This window comes from Balaenoptera musculus, chromosome 19, assembly GCF_009873245.2.
Source record: "Balaenoptera musculus isolate JJ_BM4_2016_0621 chromosome 19, mBalMus1.pri.v3, whole genome shotgun sequence".
Classification (NCBI taxonomy): domain Eukaryota; kingdom Metazoa; phylum Chordata; class Mammalia; order Artiodactyla; family Balaenopteridae; genus Balaenoptera; species Balaenoptera musculus.
The window spans coordinates 14,792,308-14,812,692 of NC_045803.1; the positions used below are offsets into that span (position 1 = coordinate 14,792,308).

At 52.4% G+C, this 20,385-nt stretch overlaps 1 protein-coding gene across 10 annotated transcripts in view; it reads right to left on the reverse strand.

The window, feature by feature from the left end:
* The window catches only part of SIPA1L3 (signal induced proliferation associated 1 like 3), a 236,555-nt gene that overhangs the window by 27,329 nt on the left and 188,841 nt on the right, over nucleotides 1-20,385 (reverse strand). For all 10 annotated transcript variants that reach the window (XM_036833292.1, XM_036833293.1, XM_036833288.1 and 7 more), the window contains 3 exons: nucleotides 19,174-19,301; nucleotides 13,808-13,926; nucleotides 10,813-11,240 (listed from right to left, as the gene is read on the reverse strand). In XM_036833292.1, the coding sequence (XP_036689187.1) occupies nucleotides 10,813-11,240; nucleotides 13,808-13,926; nucleotides 19,174-19,301 (675 nt within the window). The remainder of the gene's footprint in view (nucleotides 1-10,812; nucleotides 11,241-13,807; nucleotides 13,927-19,173; nucleotides 19,302-20,385) is intronic.

Genomic DNA, 20,385 nt, shown 5'->3' on the forward strand with positions numbered 1-20,385 from the left:
CTAAGAAACTCAACAAATCCCCACCAGGATAAATATAAAGACATCATCCAGAAAAACAGGTGAAAGTCAAACATTAAGACAAAACCCCTGAAAGCACCAAGAGAAAAGGATTCATCACATACAGAGGAGCACAATACAATTAACTGCTGACTTGTCATTTGAAACAATGGAAGGGAATGATATTTTCAAAGTGCTGAGAGAAAAAACTGTCAACCAAGACTTTTATGTCCAGCAAAAGTATCCTTCACAAATGAAGGCAAAATAAAGCTGTCCCCAGATAAACAGAGACTCAGAGAATTCACTGCTAGCACATCTGCCTAATAAATAATAAAATAAGTCCTTGGGCCGAAAGGAAATGACTGCAGATGGTGACCTGAATCCATTCGGAGAAATGAAGGATCCAAGATGGTAAATTTGTGGATTAGAATTAAAAACTCTATAGATTTATGTTTCCTTATTTCTTCTCTAACTTCCTTAAACATAAGACTGTATAAGGCAATAATAACAACACTATACTGTTGGGTTAATAACAGGTATGGATGTAATAGTATAGATGACAAAAACAGCACAAAGGAGGGGAAATGGAATGGGGCTATATTGGAAAAAAGTCTCCATATTTTATTGGAATTAAGTTAGTATTCATCTGAATTACACTGAAAAGGCACGTACTGTAACAACTAAAAAAAAATAGTCCAAAAAATCAAGAGGAATCCAAATGGTGCACTAAAATGCATTTATTTAACACAAAAGGCAACAGTAAAGGAAGAAAAGAGGAGCAAGAAAAACAGTAAACATATAGAAAACAAAGAGAAAAACGGCAAATATAAATCAAATCATTATCAGTAACTTCATTAAACGTGAATGCTGAAACACCCCAATTCTAAGGCAGATCGTCAGACTGGATTAAAAAAAGCAAGCTCTGGCTGACTTATATATACTTTCTATAATTCAGCAACATCTACTAACAGGCCCAAGGTTGCACATTGGTGGGGGGATATCCAGGGAGCCATGGAGCATGTAACATTGGGATTGGACTTGGTCTGGGGTGGTCAGGGGCTTCCCCAATGAGGCAACGGTGTCTGAGCTGAGAACTGAAGGAGATACAGCCTTAGTCTAACAGATCTGACCTCCCAGAAATCCACACCACAGAAAAGCCTGCACAAGTACATGCAGGTACATACAAGGATGGTCACTGCAATGCTGTGTGTAATCAAGAAAACATGGACATGGACTGCATGTCTTTTAACTGGGGATTAATAGATTGTTCCAAGCACATCCATATGATCAAAATCTATGCAGCCAGTGCGAAGAATGAGGTCGATTTCTGTTTATGGTGAGGACAGATGTCTGAGCTACAGTAAGTGGAAAAAAGGCATTGTGTAAAGCATGCTTTTTCTTTTCTTAAAATGTATATATAGGGGGCTTCCCTGGTGGCGCAGTGGTTAAGAATCCGCCTGCCAATGTAGGGGACACGGGTTCGAGCCCTGGTCCAGGAAGATCCCACATGTCACGGAGCAACTAAGCCTGTGCGCCACACTACTGAGACCGAGTGCCACAACTACTGAAGCCCGCGTGCCTAGAGCCCGTGCTCCGCAACAAGAGAAGCCACTGCAATGAGAAGCCCGCACACGGCAACGAAGAGTAGCCCTCCGCTCACCGCAACTAGAGAAAGCCCGTGTGCAGCAACGAAGACCCAACGCAGCCAAAAATAAATAAATAAATAAATAAATTTATTTATTTTTAAAAAAATGTATGTATACTATATGATTACTGGGCTTTTTTGGGGGGATCTTTTTATGAAAAGGAAATGTACACTTTTTTCCCCAACTGTGGGTCATGAAATCAACTTAGTGGATCTTGACTGTTATTAAGAGGAAAATGAAAAAAAATAGACTAGAATGAAAAACCTCAGTGTACCTCTTGTGAGGTAAGGGTAAGTGGTTTTGTGAAACCTTATTCTGGATGTCCACGCTGGATTGTAATATAAAATGCTTTTCCTGTTTTGGGTAATGGTCAAAAATGTGTGAAAGATCTGGGCTGGTACAGGTTTGGAGAAAAATCTCTGGGGGAGTGTACACTAACTGATTACCTCTGGAGATAGTAATGATGGGGGAAATGAAACCATATAAAAGGCGCAGGGTAGAAAGGAAGTGCCATCTGACACCTCAGTCTCCTTCGAGGCAACCCTGCCCCTCCCCCTTTCTTCAACAGAGAGCCTAGTGCACACAAGCGCAACCTTCCTTTGCAACATAAATGGCAGCCTATCATGAGCTTGTTCTGCGCCTGGCTTTAACCTTAACATGGTGCTCTGGAGACTTCTCTGTGTCAGTCCACACAAGCCCCTCTCCCTTCAATAGCTGCAGAGGGTCCACTCTATGAATATATCCTAATTGATTTTAACCCTAACTTTTACTTTCTACAGTACATATTTCTCTACCTTGTCATCAGGCATGTTCAGCTTTTACGAGCTGAAAAAAACAAGAGATGATTGAAAAAAAAAGGAAGGGAATAAGATGAACACCCTTTGCCTCTGTGTCTGCCAGCTGGCTCCAGCCATTGCCTCTTTTGGGAGGGGTTCGCCCCCTCCTCAGGCCTGTGGCAGGCACTGGGTGTCATGCTAATCCCCGTTACCCTGCAAATGAAGGCTGACTGTACTCATCCTCAAGGAAGGTGGCCTGGCTGGCACCCAGCCCAGGGCACACATCCTGAATGGCTGATGCCACTTGTCTGCAATGGGTCTGGGGTAGGTCTGCGATCTACTTCTGGCCAGTGAGACTTCGGGTGTGTAAGCGTGGACTGTGTGCTAGGGGACTTCTGGGGAAGATTTCTTCACTAGAAAACTAACACAGACCACTTGCAGCAAATATCACGTGTTCTTCCACCGGACACTGTGACTATCTGGTTGAATGACAGCCACTTTGAGACTGTGAGGGGAGCCAGTCTATAGGCTGATGGAGGCAGAACAAAGAAAGGGAAAGAACCTGGGTCCTCCAGTCAATAAATTACCCAGTCGTGGGGCCCTTCCTACCTGGTGCCTTCACGTTCCGAGAGATAACAGACTTCCCCCAATCGAGCCGGGATTTCTTGTTGCTTGGAGCCAAAGGCATTCCCACGACTGTCCCTGTTTTCAACCTCTACCAGCCTCAGGGACGGATGGTGTCCCCCACACAGTAGGGCAACAAAAAACTATTCTCCTGAATATGCTGTGCATCTTGACCTGGCCCTTTGGGGTGGGCGCCCCTTCTCACACATCCCTTGGACCACGAGTTGTGTCAGGTGCCAAGTACAGGGTGGAGTTCTTACCCCACCTGCCAATCACTTTCCTTCTGAAGCACTGGTGAGGCCAGGTGCCCTCCCCGGGCCTCAGCTTGAAAAATGAAGCAGCACCTCGTGGTGGATGGGAACATGGGCCACGCTGCTCCCCTGACACACCGCGCTCTTTGCTCGAGCCCTTTCCCCTCAGTGAGCCTCAGTTTCCTCCTCTGAGAATTGAGGCAACGACAGCACCTGCCTCACACGAGCACACGTGCACAGTGCCCAGCACAGGCCCGGGCACCGGGGTGTGCTCCCCGAGCTGCAAATGTACAGGGACGTGGTGCGCCCAGGGGCTGAAAGCCTGGGCTCTGGGCTCAGCCAGGACTGGCGGGGGCGGGGGCCATCCTGCTCCCACCCCACCCTCACCCAGAGAGGCTGTGCATTTATCTGTGTTGTATCTTAGGGGAGCAGTTAAGATTTTGTTGGAGTAAAAGGTTCTGTGGCTTACAAAAAAAGCTGAAAAACTGTAGGCTGGATGGAGAAATCGCACAGCTGCCTGGGCATGTGCGATGCTTTGGTCTATTCACCCCCGTGGGCGCTGATGGGTGGCCCAGGGTTGGCAACAGGCACAAAGGGAGCTGTGCCCTTGCCTTTAGGAGGAAGAGCAGTGACGGAGCAGGTGGTAGTGATGGTGGTGACCGCGCCAAGCCTGTGAACACGGCCAGGCCCTGTTCTAAGCATCTCATAGGCATCACTTCATCTAGTTGCCCCAGCAACCCCACGAGGCAGGAACTACCACCTCCTGCAAGTTCCACGTGGGGAAACCAAGGCCCAGAGAGATTAAATAACTTGCCCCAGATAACATAGCTTGTCAGGGATAGAGCCAGGATACAAAGCCAGGCAGTGTGGCTCAAGAGACACTGTGTTTAACCACCAACCTGTACTTTCAATGACAACGGTAGACGTGATAAATACATAATACATGAAAATAAAACCAAGCAGCAGCTGATATATTTGGACCAGTTATGTCTCAGGCCCTGTGCTAACTACCTTAAACACATGGTGTAGGTTCATCCTCACAGCCTTGGACCACAGAGCCCACCTTCACCCCCAATTTACAGATGAGGAAACTGAGCCTCAGAGGAATTAAGGAGCCTGGTGGAGATCACACAGTTGGTGAGTAGTGGAGCTGTGACCTGGACACAGGCAGCCAGAGGCCAGAGCCTGGGAAATAACACTGCTCACCCAGGTACCCCCAGGTGGGCCCCTGTGGGGCCTTAACTGCTGGACTGATCTCGCCCTCTCTCCCAGGTGTCTGGCAGGGGCTTGAGAGTTGAATCAGTCCCTGCACGTGGCTGGAATTATCAGGCTCAGTGTAGGAGCCATATGCAGCAACATTCTGCCCTGCGGCCTGTGAGCAAAAACAGTAGGTCTTCAGGAGGTGGAAGCAGAGATGACACGGGAGAAAAACTCACTGGCACAAAATCGATGCGGAATCCAACCACCACTGGCCACCTCCACCAACCACCGTGCACCTGTATCATCACAGCGGCCTCCTCCTGCCCTCGCCCCCAGACCCAGCCAGAGGGAGGCTGTGAACGCCCGAGTGCAACCACCGCCCTCCTCTGCTCAGGGTGAGTCAGAGCTCTCCCCCAGTCCACAAGGCCCCACACCATCTGGGCCGACCCCTCTCTGCCCTCAGATCCTCCCACTCTCCCTCTCGCTCACTCTGCTCTGGCCACATGGAAGCTGTTCCCCAAACACACCAGAAACATTCCCACCTCAGGGCCTTTGCACTCCTCCCTGCCCCAGCCCCAAGATCTCTGCAAGGTTCCCTCCTTCCCTTGAGTTCCTGGAGATGGCCTGCGTTCCTCTTCCCAAGCTGACTGCGACTCTCCGAGTAGGTCTCTGCTGTGTGACGCTGGCTTCCTAGCCAACACAGGTGGGGTGGGCCCCAGTGGATGCCAAGGCCCTCACATCACCTTTCAGGGCTGTGCGCCCAGAAGGGTATCCCGGAGACCGCAGCCCCACCCGCGGAAGCAAGGCCACGTGCTTCCTGCCTGCCTGGGAACACCCGGCGATGTCAGCTCCACATGGAGCGGAGAGCCTCTCACTGCCTCTAAACAGCTCTTGACAAATTGCTCAGGAAGCCCAGGAAGCTTTGGAGTGTATGTTGCCTCGAGAGAGGGTGGGGCGGGGGGGGGGCAGGTGGCTGCCTGCCTGGGATCACTCAGCCCACCGCGATGCCCACAGCAGGCACTGGCGCCTGGCACTGTGCCTGGAAGCCGGGCTCCCATGACGAACGTCTCGGGGGAAGAGTCTGTGAAGTCACTGGAATCATCCACAGGCACAAGCTGCTACAGGCTGCGGTGGCTTCCACGGAGAGGGCTGGAGCGCAGGGAGGGAGTGGGTAGGGGGTTTGGGCATGGCAGGGCCCCTCCCTTTCCTGGCAGTCCTCACATTATGCTGGTGAACTCAATCCCCCCAACCCCTGAAACAGTCCACTTTCCCCCGAGTAGTCCAGAGTGATCTACTTAAAACGTAAGTCAGATTATGTGCTCCCGTGGCTCCCACGTCCCTCAGAATCGAATCCCAGCATCTGACCGTGGTCGGTTAGCCTGCCAGAGCTGGGCCCCTGCCCACCTTGCAAATCAGACCTCTTGCCTTCCTTTGGCCTGTCTGGCCACCAGAGCATTTCCAGAGCACTGCAAATGAGTTTACCTTCAGGGCCTCAGCATTTGCTATTTTCCTGCCTGGATCACTTCCACGCTTCCTGCAAAATATCACCTCCTCCTAGAGGCCTTCTGGGACCTCTGCCCGGTTTGATTTTTCTCCCCAGACCTTATCTCCACCTGGCATATTAATATTACACGGTTGCTCAGTTGTCTGTCTGCCTCACTCTCTCTCCAGGAGACCATCAGCTCCACAAAAGAGGGCTCGACTTTGTCCCCTGCTGTATCGCCATGTTTGGAACGGTACCTGGCACACAGTGGGTGCTTTGGTGTCAGTGAGTGTGAGAATAACATTCCTCTCAGGCCTGCCCAGCCCTGCTCTCCTCTCCTCTCTCAAGAATCTCAACATTCCCCATCTGCAGCAGCCTCTCGACACTGAGCAGTCACCGGCACTGTCCTGGACCTTTGCCTCCCTCCCTCCTTAGGTCCTGGTGGTGCCACCTGCTGACACATCCACAGTTGCTCTGTCCTCTAGTCAAGGTCCCCTTCCTTCTCACTCATATCTCGGCCTCAGACCCATCCCTGAGACTTCTGCAATTGCGCCTCCAGCACCATCTTTCAAAACATCTACCTGCCTGCATTATCCTTTCTGCTGAAGCCTTTCCTTGCTGGCCACAGCTCTTAGGATCAAATCCAAACTCTGTAATGTGGCTGACAGCGCCTTGCGTGATCTGGACCCTGCCAACCTCCCATCAGCTGCCCCCCCCCCCCAATTTCTATACTTGAGCCAAGGGGCCTGTGTTCACTGACCTGATGGCACCCACCCTCCTCCCCACCCTAGGGCCTCTGCACACGCTACTCCCTCTCATAGGGATGCCTTCTCCACACATCATCTTTCCTTTTTCTCTTTTAAAAAAAAATTGTAGAATAGCCCACATAGAACAAAGTGTACAAAACATGTATGTACAATTTAACAAACACTTACAAAGCAAACACCCACATAACTGCATCAAGAGTATATCATCAGTCCCCCTGAAACCACTTCACCTGCTCCCTCCCATCTTTGGCAGAAATGACGCCTTCTCAGGGAAATTATCCCTTCCCCCCAACCCCCCGCCTAGATTAGACACCCCCTCCAGCCCCTGCATCACATCCACTCTCAGATCCCAGGAGGTCTCCCTTGAAGGTTTTCCCCTAGCATAACTGATTCATTGCTTTTGTAATTATTTGCTTGCTGTCTCCCCTGGCACCCTGTCAGTGCCAGGACAGCCGGGGCCCTCTGAGGCGGAGGGCTGAGCATACAGTAGGCGCCTGCTGTATGAATGAACGCAAAGTGTTGGGCTACAAAGGGCCTGGAAGTAGACACAAGGGCGGCTATGGAGCGCTTGTGCCTCTCTTCGGGGAGCCAAGGCTGGGCAGCAGGTTGTCATTCCGGCTCGGCCCCAGGGAATGGACGGATGACGGCAGATGCACAGGGCTGCTGGGCTGCCCCGAGCAAGGGGCAGTGTGGCTAGCGGCAGGCAGAGGCACGTGTGGGCCCCTCGAGCACAGGTGCTCAGCGACCTGCTGGGAACTGGTACCTACTGAGACGGGAAGATTGTGGGAGGACTGGCAGGGTGAGGTGGGACTTGCACATCTTCTCTGCCTAGAACACTCTGCCTTCCTAGTTCCCGGTAGCTTAGCCTCTTTCCTTCAGGAAAGCACCTCCCATACTGGGTCAGGCCCCTCCTTTGGGCTCCCACACCCTGAACACTTCCCTCACCCTGGCCCTGACCACTATGGGCTGTCACTGTCTGGGGATGGATATGCCTCCCCCATTGACTCTGAGCCCTCACTAAGGCCCTGGCGCTGTCCCTAAATAAAGTGTTGATGCTCAGGTTCTTAAGTAAGACAGAGTCAGGCTTTTAGTTAGGGACAGCGTCACGGCCTTAGTTAGGGACAGATTCAGGGTCTTAGTTAGGGACAGATTCAGGGCCTTGGTTGGGAAAAGCATCAGGCCCTTAGTTAGGGACAGCGTCAGGGCCTTAGTTGGAAAGAGCATCAGGGCTTTTCTTACCGACAGTGGCAGAGTTTTAGTTAGGGACAGCTCAGGCTGTTAGGGACAGTGTCAGGGCCTTAGCTAGGGACATCGACATGGCCTTAGTTAGGGACAGTGACAGGGCCCCCATTTCACAGATGAGGAAACTGAGGCCCAGAGAGGTTCAGTGATTTGCCCAAGGCCACACAGCCAAGACAAGGCAGTGTGGGGTGGCGCTCAAACCCCAGTGGGCTGACTCTGGAGCCCACGTTCTCATCTACCATGAACACGTTTGTTTCTTTAAATCAACTCATTTAATTTTCCTTAATTTGTCCAAGGCAATATCTGTAAAATCAGGGGACGGGTTGATAACACTTTTCCTAATATCCATTTAAAATAAAACACTTTCCTCCCCACACCAACCAAATCACCTCAAGCACCCCATTTTGGGAAATGCTGCTTCACACTAAAGCCTGGTTGCCTAGGAGAAAACTTCAGGAAGCAGCTTTAATGAGTAGATAAGAATGATTTGCAATTAGCATCAATTGTCTGTATGCAAATTAAAGCTCCCAACCGCAGGGCCCTCTTTTGTAGCAGGTTCCTCTCCCATTTTATTCCCTTCATTTCTGGGTTCAGCAAATCCTTCTCCCAGACACAGAGTAATTTTATACCCACCCCCCTGCCTCAGACACAGTCTACTCCCCAGCACCGCTGCCTTTATATCACAGACTCCAAAACCCTATAGCTACTGAGCTTTACTAACACGGGCCTGTGCCCAACACGGGGGCTACCACAGCCGGGACCTGGGACCCCCATGGCACCGAGGCCCTCTCGGTGGGCGCACTTTGACATCTGTCTCAGTGATGACCTGATTCTAGTCTGTCTCCCTCAATAGATGGTGGGTGAGGTGAGGGCTGGGGGCCTCGTCTGAATTTGCTCGTTACTTCTCCTTAGCTCTCAGCATAGTCCCTGGGACACAACAAATCCCTGAGAAATATTTGTGAATGAAATGAATGGATAAATAAATGAATGAAGGAGCCGTTCAAAAGAGTCCGTGAGTTCAAATGATTAACATCTATCTGTCTAGGGAGGCTGGCTCAGACAGAGACTTAACTCCCTGGGGCACCCTTTCTCTCTACCCTCACCCTTCTCCTGGCTCCTGACTCCAGGGGGACCAGGGCCACAGTGAGGGAAAGCACTGACAGACGGACACTCTCAAATACCGTGGTTTCCAAGTCTGTCAGAGTGTAAGCAGCCCCTTGGTCTTAGAATCTAGTTATACTTTAACTTCTACAACAGCTAAACTCCCTGACGCTTCTGCATATTTTCCTTTCCAATCAACACCTGTCTGTCCAATATTGGCTTTCGAGTGTCAAGCAGCAGAACCTGAGTTTGGTAACAACAGAACCGCTGCTAGGTCATGAGATCCTTTAAGGAGGTAGTGAGCAGCGTTCAAACATTCTGAACAGAGTAGACTGGATTAAAGGGCTTCGCACGGTCAGGCTAAGAACTGCTAGGGAGATTTTTGCTTCACCTTTTAAAAAAATATAGATATTTCTGTATAGTCAAAGACCCAGGTCCACTGTGGGTTGTGGTCAAGGAGGTCTGAGGCCACTGCCTGGGTGCACGTGTCCTGTGTGGAGAGAGGCTCAGGTCTGGGGACGGGCCAAGGTGTCAGGAAGCCAAGGGAGATGAAGACCCCTAATAGGGGTCCTGGGCACGGGCTGGCCCCTGCTCAGGTGTGGTCAGGGAAGAGAAAGGAGGTGGTGGCCTCAGGGGTGCACACTGGGGACTGCAGCACAGTAATCCCTGCCTGGGGCCGCAGATCTCTGAGGGGGCCCCTGGACCGGGCTGAGTGCTGTGACGGCAGAACGACTTTTCCAGGAGGCAGTTCGTGGCTTTCATCACATTCGCAAAGTGTGTGTGGTCCAGACTCCAGGTTGTTGGTTAGTCAATGCCTGTTCGTTCTCACTTATTACCCTGTCTGCCTCTCTACCAGTGGTTCTCAAAGCGTGGTCCCGGGACCAGCAACATTGGCATCTACACGGAACTTTGTAAAAATGCATAGTCTCAGGCCCCACCCCATAGGGCAGGGGAATCTGTGTTGAACAGCCCTCCAGTGGACTGTCTAGAGACCACACTGCCCTTCACTATGAAGGCTGGAAGGCTAACTCATGATCTCCCAGACTTCCTTGTAGCTGAGATGGCCATGTGACACTGCCTGCTGAAGGGGGTTCTGGGAAAGCTTTTGCTTTCTCCACAGACAGGGAGCTACACAGATGCTGCCGTCTTTCCTCTGTTCTCTGTCCCCATGTCCCCCAGGGGCACCACAGCCATCTGGAGACCAGGAAGTCACAGCCAGCATGAGGAGGGTGATGGAGCAGGAAGACACCGGGTGCTAGGCCTTGAGGCCCCCCCTGAGCCGCTGCTGCACCAGCCCAGCGCTGCCCTCTCTGGACTTCCCAAAAGGGGACTATTAAACCTCTACTTGTTTAAGCCACTGTGGGTCAGGTTTCCTATTACCTCCAGACAAATGCACTCCTAACAGAAACAGTCTGTGGTTCCCAGAAAATATAAAAACTACTAGTCTCAGGAGAGAGAAAAGGAAAGAGACTGAGGGTCAGAGTGAACCAGAGACAGATGAGACAGACAGCCAGGGATTTACCTCCCTCTACTGGGATTCTTAAAGGCCAATGGATGGCAGCAGGGGGAGGTCCACGAGTCTCCCAACTCTGTAAGCAAACTAAGGTGCGAGCATTCCCACCTGTGAGCATGTTTCTGGGGAGGGGAACACCAGTGTCAGGACTGTGGGGGATGCAGAAGGTGGTCAGGGCCCCTGAAGGACTTGGACTAGATTCAGTGTCTTACCTGGACTGCCTCGGTGGGTCGCGGCTGCCCCCAGTCAGGCCTGTAGGGGTGCTGGAGCCTGAGGAGTACAGCTTCGGTCGGTAGCCCTTGTTCTGGCCAGTGACCCCAGGGGCGGGCGAGACCTCCCGACGCCGGTCTGTATGGTGGGACCGCCCGGCAGCCTCGCGCCCGCCCCCACAGAGGCCCACACTTCCCGGGGGCTTGTGTGGCTTGGCCGGCCGAGATGTCTTGGCCAGGGACAAGCAGCTGGGGCTAGAGGTGTAGAGGGTGGTGTCAATGCCACTGTCACTGGAGCCTCCCTTGGAGAGAGGGTCTTGCTCTGGCTCCAGTGGGTCCAGGGGGTCGAACCAGCGATCGTCGCTGTGGCTGCTGGACGCGTTGCTGGAGAGGGTATTGCTGCTGGAATGGCTGGAGTACTGAGGCTCTCCCTGGAAGGCAGGAGAAGTGCGTCATTCCTAGACTCTGGGTGGGGGGGCGGGGGGCAAACTTCCTTCTCTGGGTCCTCCCCACACCTAAGTGTGAACCCTGGAGCCAGACAGCTTCGAACTCTGGCTCCCCCACTTACTGGCCTTGTTATCTTGGGCAATTGGTTGAACTTTCCCGTGCCTCAGTTTCCACATCTGTAAAATGGGTTGATAATAACCCTGCCCCATGAGGTTGATCAGAGGGACAAATGACAGCACATATGTAACATGCTGCCCACAGCTTAAGCTGAACACATCTGAAACTGAGCTTCTGGCCTTCCCTCCTGAATTCGCCTCTTCCCTGTCTCATAATGGCACCTCCGTCCTTTCAGCTGCTCCACCCAAGAGCCGTGGAGCCACTCGACGCTGCTTTTGCTCTCACACCCGTATCTAGTCCAACGGCAAATCCTGTCGCCTGAATCTTCGAAACAGATCCAAACCTGCCACTTCTCCTCCCTCTGTGGCTCCACCCTGGTCCTGTCCACCACTGCCTCCTGCTGGACCATGGCAGGAGCCTCCTCCCTGGTCTCCCAACTCCCTGTCCCTGTCTCCCGTCACCCCGGCCCCCAATTTGTTCCCTACACGCAGCCAGAGACAGGCTGTGAACACTTGCGTCAGTTCATGTCCTTTCCCTGCTCACTCAGGGGAAAAGCAAGAGTCCTCACCATGGCCTCTGTGATCTGGTTCCAGGTTCTGATCTCTAACTTTATCTCCCGCCTCCCTCTTGATCACCCTCCTCCAGCCACACTGGCCTTCTCGCTGTTCTCTGAGTATGCCAGGCACACTGCCCCCTCAGGGCCTTTGTACTTGCTGTTCCCTCTGCCTACAATGCTCTTCCCTCAGATATTTTCATGGGTTGCTCCTTACTTCATTCAAGATTTTGCTTAAAGGTTACCTCCTCAAAGGCCTTCTCTGACCACCTCATCCTAAAGTAGCTGTGCTTGACGCTCTTTTCTCTTAACTGTACTTTGTTTTTCTTTCACAGCAAGAATTGGTTCTTACCATTATATAATGAAATCTGTTTCTTTGCTTACTGCTTGTTGCCCCCACTGGGACGCCAGCTTTGTGAGCACAGGGGTGCATCTGCCCTCTTCATCACTGTGGTCCCAAGGCCTGGCATGTTGTACGTGCTCATCAAACACCCACTGAGTGAATAGATGTGAAGAGACTCCCAAGTGCTCACCAAAACTATCTCCTTCTGGGCACACAGGACATTTCCCAGTTCCTCCTGCAGTGACCTGTGGCCACATGATAAGAGTCCTGGACAATGCAATATAGGTAAAAGCGATTTTTGCCGGGGCTTCCCTGATGGCACAGTGGTTAAGAATCTGCCTGCCAATGCAGGGGACACGGGTTCGAGCCCTGGTCCGGGAAGATCCCACATGCCGCGGAGCAACTAAGCCCAGGCACCACAACTACTGAACCCGTGTGCCTAGAGCCTGAGCTCTGCAACAAGAGAATCCACCTCAATGAATGAGAAGCCTGCGCGCAGCAACGAAGACCCAACACAGCCAAAAAAAAAAAGTGATTTATGCCATTTCCAGGTCTGAGCCACAAAAACCTTCCCTCTCCCTCCTACTCTCATCTGCTGCAAAGAGGCAGGGACCCAGGGGAGGGCTCTGAGGCCCTGAGGGACAGCTACAAGAGGGAGGGAGCCTGGGTTCCTGAACCACCATGTGGAAAGCTGCTCACCGAGTACCCACACTGAATTGTTACATGAAAGGGGAATAAACTTCTATTGTGTGAGGTCACTGAGATTTGGGGGCTGTCTGGAACAGCAGTTAACCTATTGCTATAGATTGAATAGTCTGTGTTCCCCCAACATTCATACGCTGAATCCTAATCTCCACTGGGAAGGTATTAGGAGGGAGGGCCTTTGGGAAGTGATTAGGTTATGAGGGTAGAGCCCTCATGAATGGGATTATAAAACTGCTATATATTTTCACATATTTATCCTATACATGTTTATATATTCCTCATGAATGGGGTTATAAAATCCATATGTGTATTTATATCCTTATAAAAGAGACCACAGAGAGCTCCCTTCACACATGAGGTGGAGGGAAGGCTGTCTGTGAACCAGGAGGCAGGTTCTCACCAGACACTGAATCTCCCTGCACCTTGATCTTGGACTTCCCAGCCTCCAGAACTGTAAGAAATAAATTTCTGTTGTTTATCAGCCACCCAGTGTGTGGTACTTTTCTTACAGCAGCCCGAGCTGGTGAAGACACCTACCACAGCTGAGGTAATGAGGAAACTGTGGCTTCAGGGGGGTGAAGGTATTTGCTCAAGATGACATGGATGGCGGGGGCTGGAGCCAGGACGTGCACCTGGCTGGGCCTAACTCCAGACCAGGCATCTCGCCCCTCTGCTGGAGTGGAAGGGGGCAGAGGCGGAGCATGTGCTCACGTGTGGTGCTCAGAGGCCCACACGCAGGTGAAGCCGCCCAGCCCTCGGCAGTCAGGGCGGGTAAGGCGGCCAGCTCCCACAGCCCTGGCTCCCCGGGGTTGGCAGGCGGGGCCCAGACTCACCTTGGAATGCCTGTTGGGGGAATCTTTGCCTGCTGTGTCCTGCCTGGAGGCGTGCTTGCTCCCGCTGCTTCCAGCCATGGCCGAGAGCCGGGCCTGGGCGGGCACATGCCACAAAGGCTCTGCATTAAGATGGGAGACACACCAGTGGTCAGAGGTGACTCAGGCTGTGGTCCAAGTTCACCCAAAGAATCTGGTCCTAAATGTGGTTGGATGGTCCCACCCCTCTGCCAGCTTGTCTGCTCGGCTCACACACGGCCATGACCCCCATCAACTCATGTCTTGGGGTCTAACAACACTCAGTAACAGAATATTTACTGAGCACTTACTGTGTGCCAGGCACCATTCTAGTGCTTAACATGCGTTAACTTCGCGAAGCCTTCCAACAGTCCTCCATCCACAAAGGAGCTTGAGCACGTTTTCATTCTTACTGGCCATTTGGATTTTCTATTTTGTAAATTACTTGTTCATATCCTTTACCCATTTTTCTACGGGATTGACTGTCTTTTGGTGAATAAGATTCTTTATATAATCAAGGTCGCATTCCTTTGTTGCTTAAACGTGTGTAGCTTTTTTTGGTTAAATGAAAGTGGAGTCATAATAAGCATTGTCTCACAACTTGATTTCTTACTTTACAAATAAATAATACTTACACTTGCTTTTTGCTCTGTATCTTCATAATACATCTTCACATAAGTTAACTGAACATGAAGTTATCTTATTTTTAATAGCTGTACAGTATTCCATCATGTGAATGGACATCAATTATTTAACCAGTTTCCTGCTGATGGACATTCAGGGTATTTTCGATTTTTCTTAACATTCTGGTGGCCTTTCCTCTACACCCAACTTTGAGCAAGTGTGGAATTATGTTTGGGACAGAATTCTCCAAGTGGAATGGCTGGTTCAAAGGTGAAATAGGTTTAAAATCATGATGGCTGGTGTGGGTGTAAATTAGTCTAAATTCCCAAGGCTAGCCAATGTGCCTGAATGGAGCATCGGATCTTAAAAAAACACACAACGCCAGTGGAGGGCTAGTTAATATCACACTTGCAAACGCACTAACAGAGGACCCAAACCCAGGCGGTCTAACACCAGAGCCCACAATTTTGATCAGTGCTGTATTTAAAATAATAACGATAATTATCATTAAGCACACGTCTGTATCAGGTACTACTATAAGTGCTTTGCACGCATTACCTTGCTACATCCTCCCAGTGATACTGTGAGGTGGATATTAGTACCAGTTTAATAGATGAAGGAGAACATCAAGACTCAGAGAGGTTAAGTAACTGGTCCAAGGTCACAAAGTCAGAAAGAGCTTCAGACCTGTGCTCTTAACCCCCGTACCCTCTCTGTGCTTCCCCAACAATGACAACTCCAGCGACAGTGCAGAGTGAGTGCTCGAGAAGCAGAAGTCGTCATTCCCTTCATGATGGGCTGGGTCCTGTGTCGAGGGCTGGGCAGGTGTGATCTCACTGGACCCCGAAACCACCCTGCAAGGAAAGACACTTTGGGTGTCTGCCGCAGCAGAGGGACCTGAGGCTGGGAGAGGTGAGGTCACTGCCAAGGTCACACAGCTGACTCAGAACTTCTCACCAGGCCCGACGGAGGCTGAGCTCACAACCATACACACTGCTGCCCCCAGTGCAGCCCCAGAGGGCTCTGGGCCCATGTTCCTGCTGGGGAAGGTGGGCCTGGAGGGCCAGGCACGGCACTCAGGGACATGGCAGAGAGCAGCCTGGCTGGACACTGCCGAGGGTGTCACTGCCCACGTGGCTTTCATTTGGGAATCATGGTCATCAGAGCGGGCAGGCTGGCCACTTTGTCCACCTACTTTACCTCCACAGATGCCTTTTCCTCCTTGGAAGCATCCGACACGCCCAGGAGGCTCTGGTCCCCTGGGAAGTGGGCAGACCATGCCAGGAGACCACATTTCTGCAGAGAGCCAAGCCCGTGGCAGTCACACCCAGCCTTCTCGACCACCTATGACACCAGTGGCTCCCACACTTCTGTCTCTGGCTGGACCTCTCCCCATGACTTCAGACTTGTATATATGGCTCCCTCACACGCCTCCACTGTGTGTCTACTGGGCACCTCCCACTGGACACGGCCAAAGCCAACTCCTTATCTTCCCCCAAACCTGCATCTCTCATCATCTCCATCCTTTTAGCTGCTCGGATCAGAAACTGGTTTTCATCCTTGAGCGTCAGGAAATTCTAACTTTACCTCCAAAGGACTGTATCCAGAACCTGCCCATCTGTCCCCCTCCACTGGCCCCACCCTGCAAGAATCTGTAGCTAGAGGGACCCTGTGAACACCCGAGTCAGATCCCATCCCTCCTGTGCTCAGAAGAATTGAGACCCGTGGTTCTGACTGAAGGACAGAGTCCCCACCATGCTGTCCCCGTCACCTCCCTGGCCTCATCTCCCACTTCTCCAGCCACTCGGCCTCTTTCCTGTTCAACCAACACCATACCCCCTGCTACCTCAGGGTCTTCAACCAGCTCCCTTTCTCTGGAATGTTCTCCTCTCAGTTGGCTCCTCTGCATTCTTCTAGCCTCGCCTGAAATGTGATTTGCTCAGAGACACCCTCACCCCCAGACCCCACCAAGCTCTCTCTAGGCACTGTGTTTGTTTCCACTTAATACTCAGCATTATTAGTGAGTGTTTATTACTCGGTGCTCCTGCTATTGTCCGTCTCTCCCACAAACTGTCAGCTCCAAGAAGGCAGGGGACACGCCTGTCTGGCTCACACTGTATCCCTGGTGCCCAGGCTGGCACGTATCATCGGTGATGTGTCGAATGAGTGGAGGGATGAAGTGCTAGGTTCCTGACCCTCCTTGGCTGCCCCAGTGTCCCCTTTGCCCCTAGCCCTGCCCTTAGCAGGCCCTGATCCTGGGCCCTTCACTGGCCCTCTGAACTGGGCCCCAGTGACCTTCTGGCGCTCCTGCTTCACCCTTGACACACTGGGTGGGTGACAGACATGGACGTGGCTGTGAGAGATGTGTTGAAAACATGGCCAGGCACAGGCCAGGGGCAGCTGGTGGCTCTGGGGCCACCTTCCTAACCTGGGTGCTCTGAGGCTTGAGAAACGCTCACTCTGTGGGTGAGGGACTGTGGTGGTGTCTGTGGGTGATGAGGGTTAAGGAGGGTTCTAGAACCAACAGGCCTTGGTCCAAATCTCAATGATGCTACTCACCAGCAGGGACCTCTGACAAAGGACAACCTTTCTGTGCCTCATCTTCCTCGTTTCTAAAACAGGGCAGTCACGGCACCCAATCTGTCGTGTTCCTGAGATGATTAAACAGGAGGGAGTGTACAGCACCGGAAACCGTACTGCTGTCACTGCAATCACGGTCACCTGACCAGGGCTGGGCACATCCCCACATCCATCGTGGCACCTGATTCCCCCACCCTGGTCTTGAATACATTCTAAACTTTATGACGACTCCTAGATACAGACTGCCCTGATTTGTGTGTGTGCCGGGAGGGGTTAGTCAACTTATAACAAGGTCTCAAGGAAGTGAGAGGGGAGACGAGCTCTAGGGGACAGAAGAGGAAAGAAAGGAGGGACCACGGTGAGCTTCTGTGACTCCTTATTTGGGGTCCATGGTGAATGCTGGAAAAACTTCCTTCTTATTTTACACTTTGGTGTAATGACATCGCCAAGCAACGCGTTTCTCTCCTTCTCAACCGGGTGGGGTGGGGGGAAAAGGATGCGAATCTGCCTGTGCTGGAGCAAAGATCACAGACCGCGGGCATGATCAAGCGTGCTGAGGAGAGGAGCGAACCCGTGTCTACAGGCCCCGGAGGCAGCAGCAGTGGGGGACAGTTGGGGGTCGGGGCGACGCGATCTGCTTGCCTGCAGTCCAACCGTTGTCCCTGGTTTAAGAGAACCATGGGGCGGGGGTGCTGAGGAATTCTCCAGGCCGCTAATCCTGGGGCAGGCAACCTCTCCCCTGCCCCACAGTGCCCGGGGGAGCCGGTGATGTGCTGCCAGGGTCCTCCCCGCCGAGAGCTGCCTGGATACTCTCGAACACCCGCTGCGTGGACATCTCCATCTCCCGCCCCTCTGATGTCAGCGCTCTCTGACACTTGATTGATTTTCGTTCTTTTGAACCCACCCATCATCTGCTGGTTCTCACACTTCAAAGGGGCTACAGCTTTGTTATGAGGAATCATGTTTAAGATATTCATCTAAGTAGTACATGCCCATGATTAATACTTATACACAGAAGAATAAACAGATGAGAAGATGCTCAGTCTCATCAGGCATCAGAAAAATGCAAATTAAAAACACAACAGAATACTACTACGTGCCCACTAGGAAGGCTGAAATGAAAAGGCTGGTGAGGACAGGAGCAAAGAGAACTCTCTCTGTCGTTGGTGGGAGTGGTAAATGGTTTGGCAGTCTCTTATAAAGTTAAACGCATGACCCAGCAATCCCACTCCTAGGTATATTCCCTGCAGAAATGTGAGCATGTGTTCATCAAAAGACAGGTATGAGGATATTCCTGGCAGCATTATTCTAAGCAGCCCCAAACTGGAAACGATCCAAATGTCCTTCAACGTGAGACTCGAGTAAGAAATTGTGGGTCATTCAGACAATGGATATGCTACTCAGAAATGGCGTGGCTACACACAGCCACGTGGCCGACCCTTACCAACACAATAGTGAGCAACAGAAGCCACACACACACACACACACACACACACACACACACACACACACCCAGTGCATCCAGTGGGAGTCTACATTCCATATGCGTGAAGTTCAAAACCAGGCAAGATTAAGTCTGGTCGTGGGAAGCAAGACAGGGGTGGCCTTTGGGGATACTGATTGGGAGGCGCTGGGGCATTCCAGGAGACTGGCCACGTCTGTCTCTTGCGCTGGGTGTGGAACACGGGCATGCTCACTTTGTGACATGTTATCACACTAGATGCTCCAGATTTGGAGCGTCGCTTCTCAGCACAGCAGTCGAGAGGCAACACGGGAAGCGTTACGTAATGAGCAGCCTCAGAACACTGCCGGCCCCGCTCCCCTGAGAGCACCACTTTCAGTCCTTTTCAACGACTTCCGCTGGTGGTCCCCACCTCCAAGTCGCACGCACATCTGTGCCCTGGCTCCTGACCGACGGTGTCGGCAGACCCCGCCTGCTGATGCCCTGCCTGGGTGGAGATGGATCTGGCTCACTGGTCCCCGCCACCCTCCCGGGTGACCTCTCTAGTCTTACGTGTGGCACTTACAGCTTTCTTTTGTGTTTTATCCATCACTGACAGGAGGAGGGGTGTCACCTGTCACGCTGTAACTAAGAGGTCGTGCAGGGCGAGGCCAGGGGCACAGCTGGCCTGGGGAGACCACCTTACCTGGCTTCTGCCGCTCCATGGTGCTCTCCTGGCTGGTCAGGCCGCCTGAGGAGGACTCGCCGCTGGACGTCCCATCGTGGCTGAAGTGGGGATCAAAAGACAGCAGTGGGTGTGGGGCGGCTGTGTACCTGCAGCGGGGCGAGAGGAGCAAACACAGGGTGAAGGGCTGGTGTGCCAAAAACCACCTGAGACTTCCTCGATGTGGGGTTTTAAATACACGGGAGGCTCCGCGCGGAGGGGAGGCTAGGTGAGGAAGCCTGGAAGCGTGCTATTAACCGAGGGTCAGGAGTGGGTTCTGCGCGGGAAGCATGTCAGGGAGCCGGTGGTGGCAGGGCGTGTGGGGCCAGGTGGGGTCCTCAAGGAAGGAGGGGGCAGAAGCCACCTGGGCAACAGCCCTACCCAGAGGCTCCTCCGGGGTCCCGTTTCTTGGCTGCGGAACGGGGTGAGCTGTCATCAGCAGCCCCCGCCCCCAGGCCTGTCTTGGGCTCCCTTTCTCTCTGGTGGAGGAGAGCAGGATAAGGCAGCGTTTGTAGGTACAGGAGGCCTGGAACCCAGCGGCCTGGGGATCAAACCTCCCCTCGGCCTCTCGCCCAGCCAGGTACAGTCACTTCCTTGCCCTGAGCCTCAGTTTCCCTAGTTGTCAAGAGGCAACTGCAGTAGGTCCTTCCTTGCAGGACTGAATGTCGTCCTGTCTGTCCAGAGCTTAGCCTGAGGCTGACAGGCCGGAAGTGTGTATGTCTCTCTGGTGGAGGAAAGAGCTGCAGAGGAGAAGCTGGGGCTCAGGCTCCAGAACAAGGCAGGTCTGGGCTCAACCCCAGCTCCATCCCTTACTAGCTGCGTGACCTTGGTCGGGCAAGTGCTCATCAGTTTGAGCTGCAGTTTTCCTGTCTGAAAAATGACATTTTCTGCTTCACAGGGTTGTGAAGGAATGAAATAACAAAGTTGTCTCCTAGACAGAGAGTGTCCTGGACGCTGGCCCTGCACACCCGCAGGCAGGGGCTGAGATTTAACAGAGGGATCGGCAAAAGGTTCTCTGTGGCCTCAGGTCCCACAGACATTCTCTATGAACCCGGAGAGAATCCTGTGGGCGCCTCCCAACGTCCATTCCACCTCAGATCAGAGCCAGTCATGGCGGAAACCTTCTCCTTGCCTGGGGTTGGTTAGGGACAGGCACATGAGATGTGAGAGGATGTGAGTCATTAAGGCTCCCAC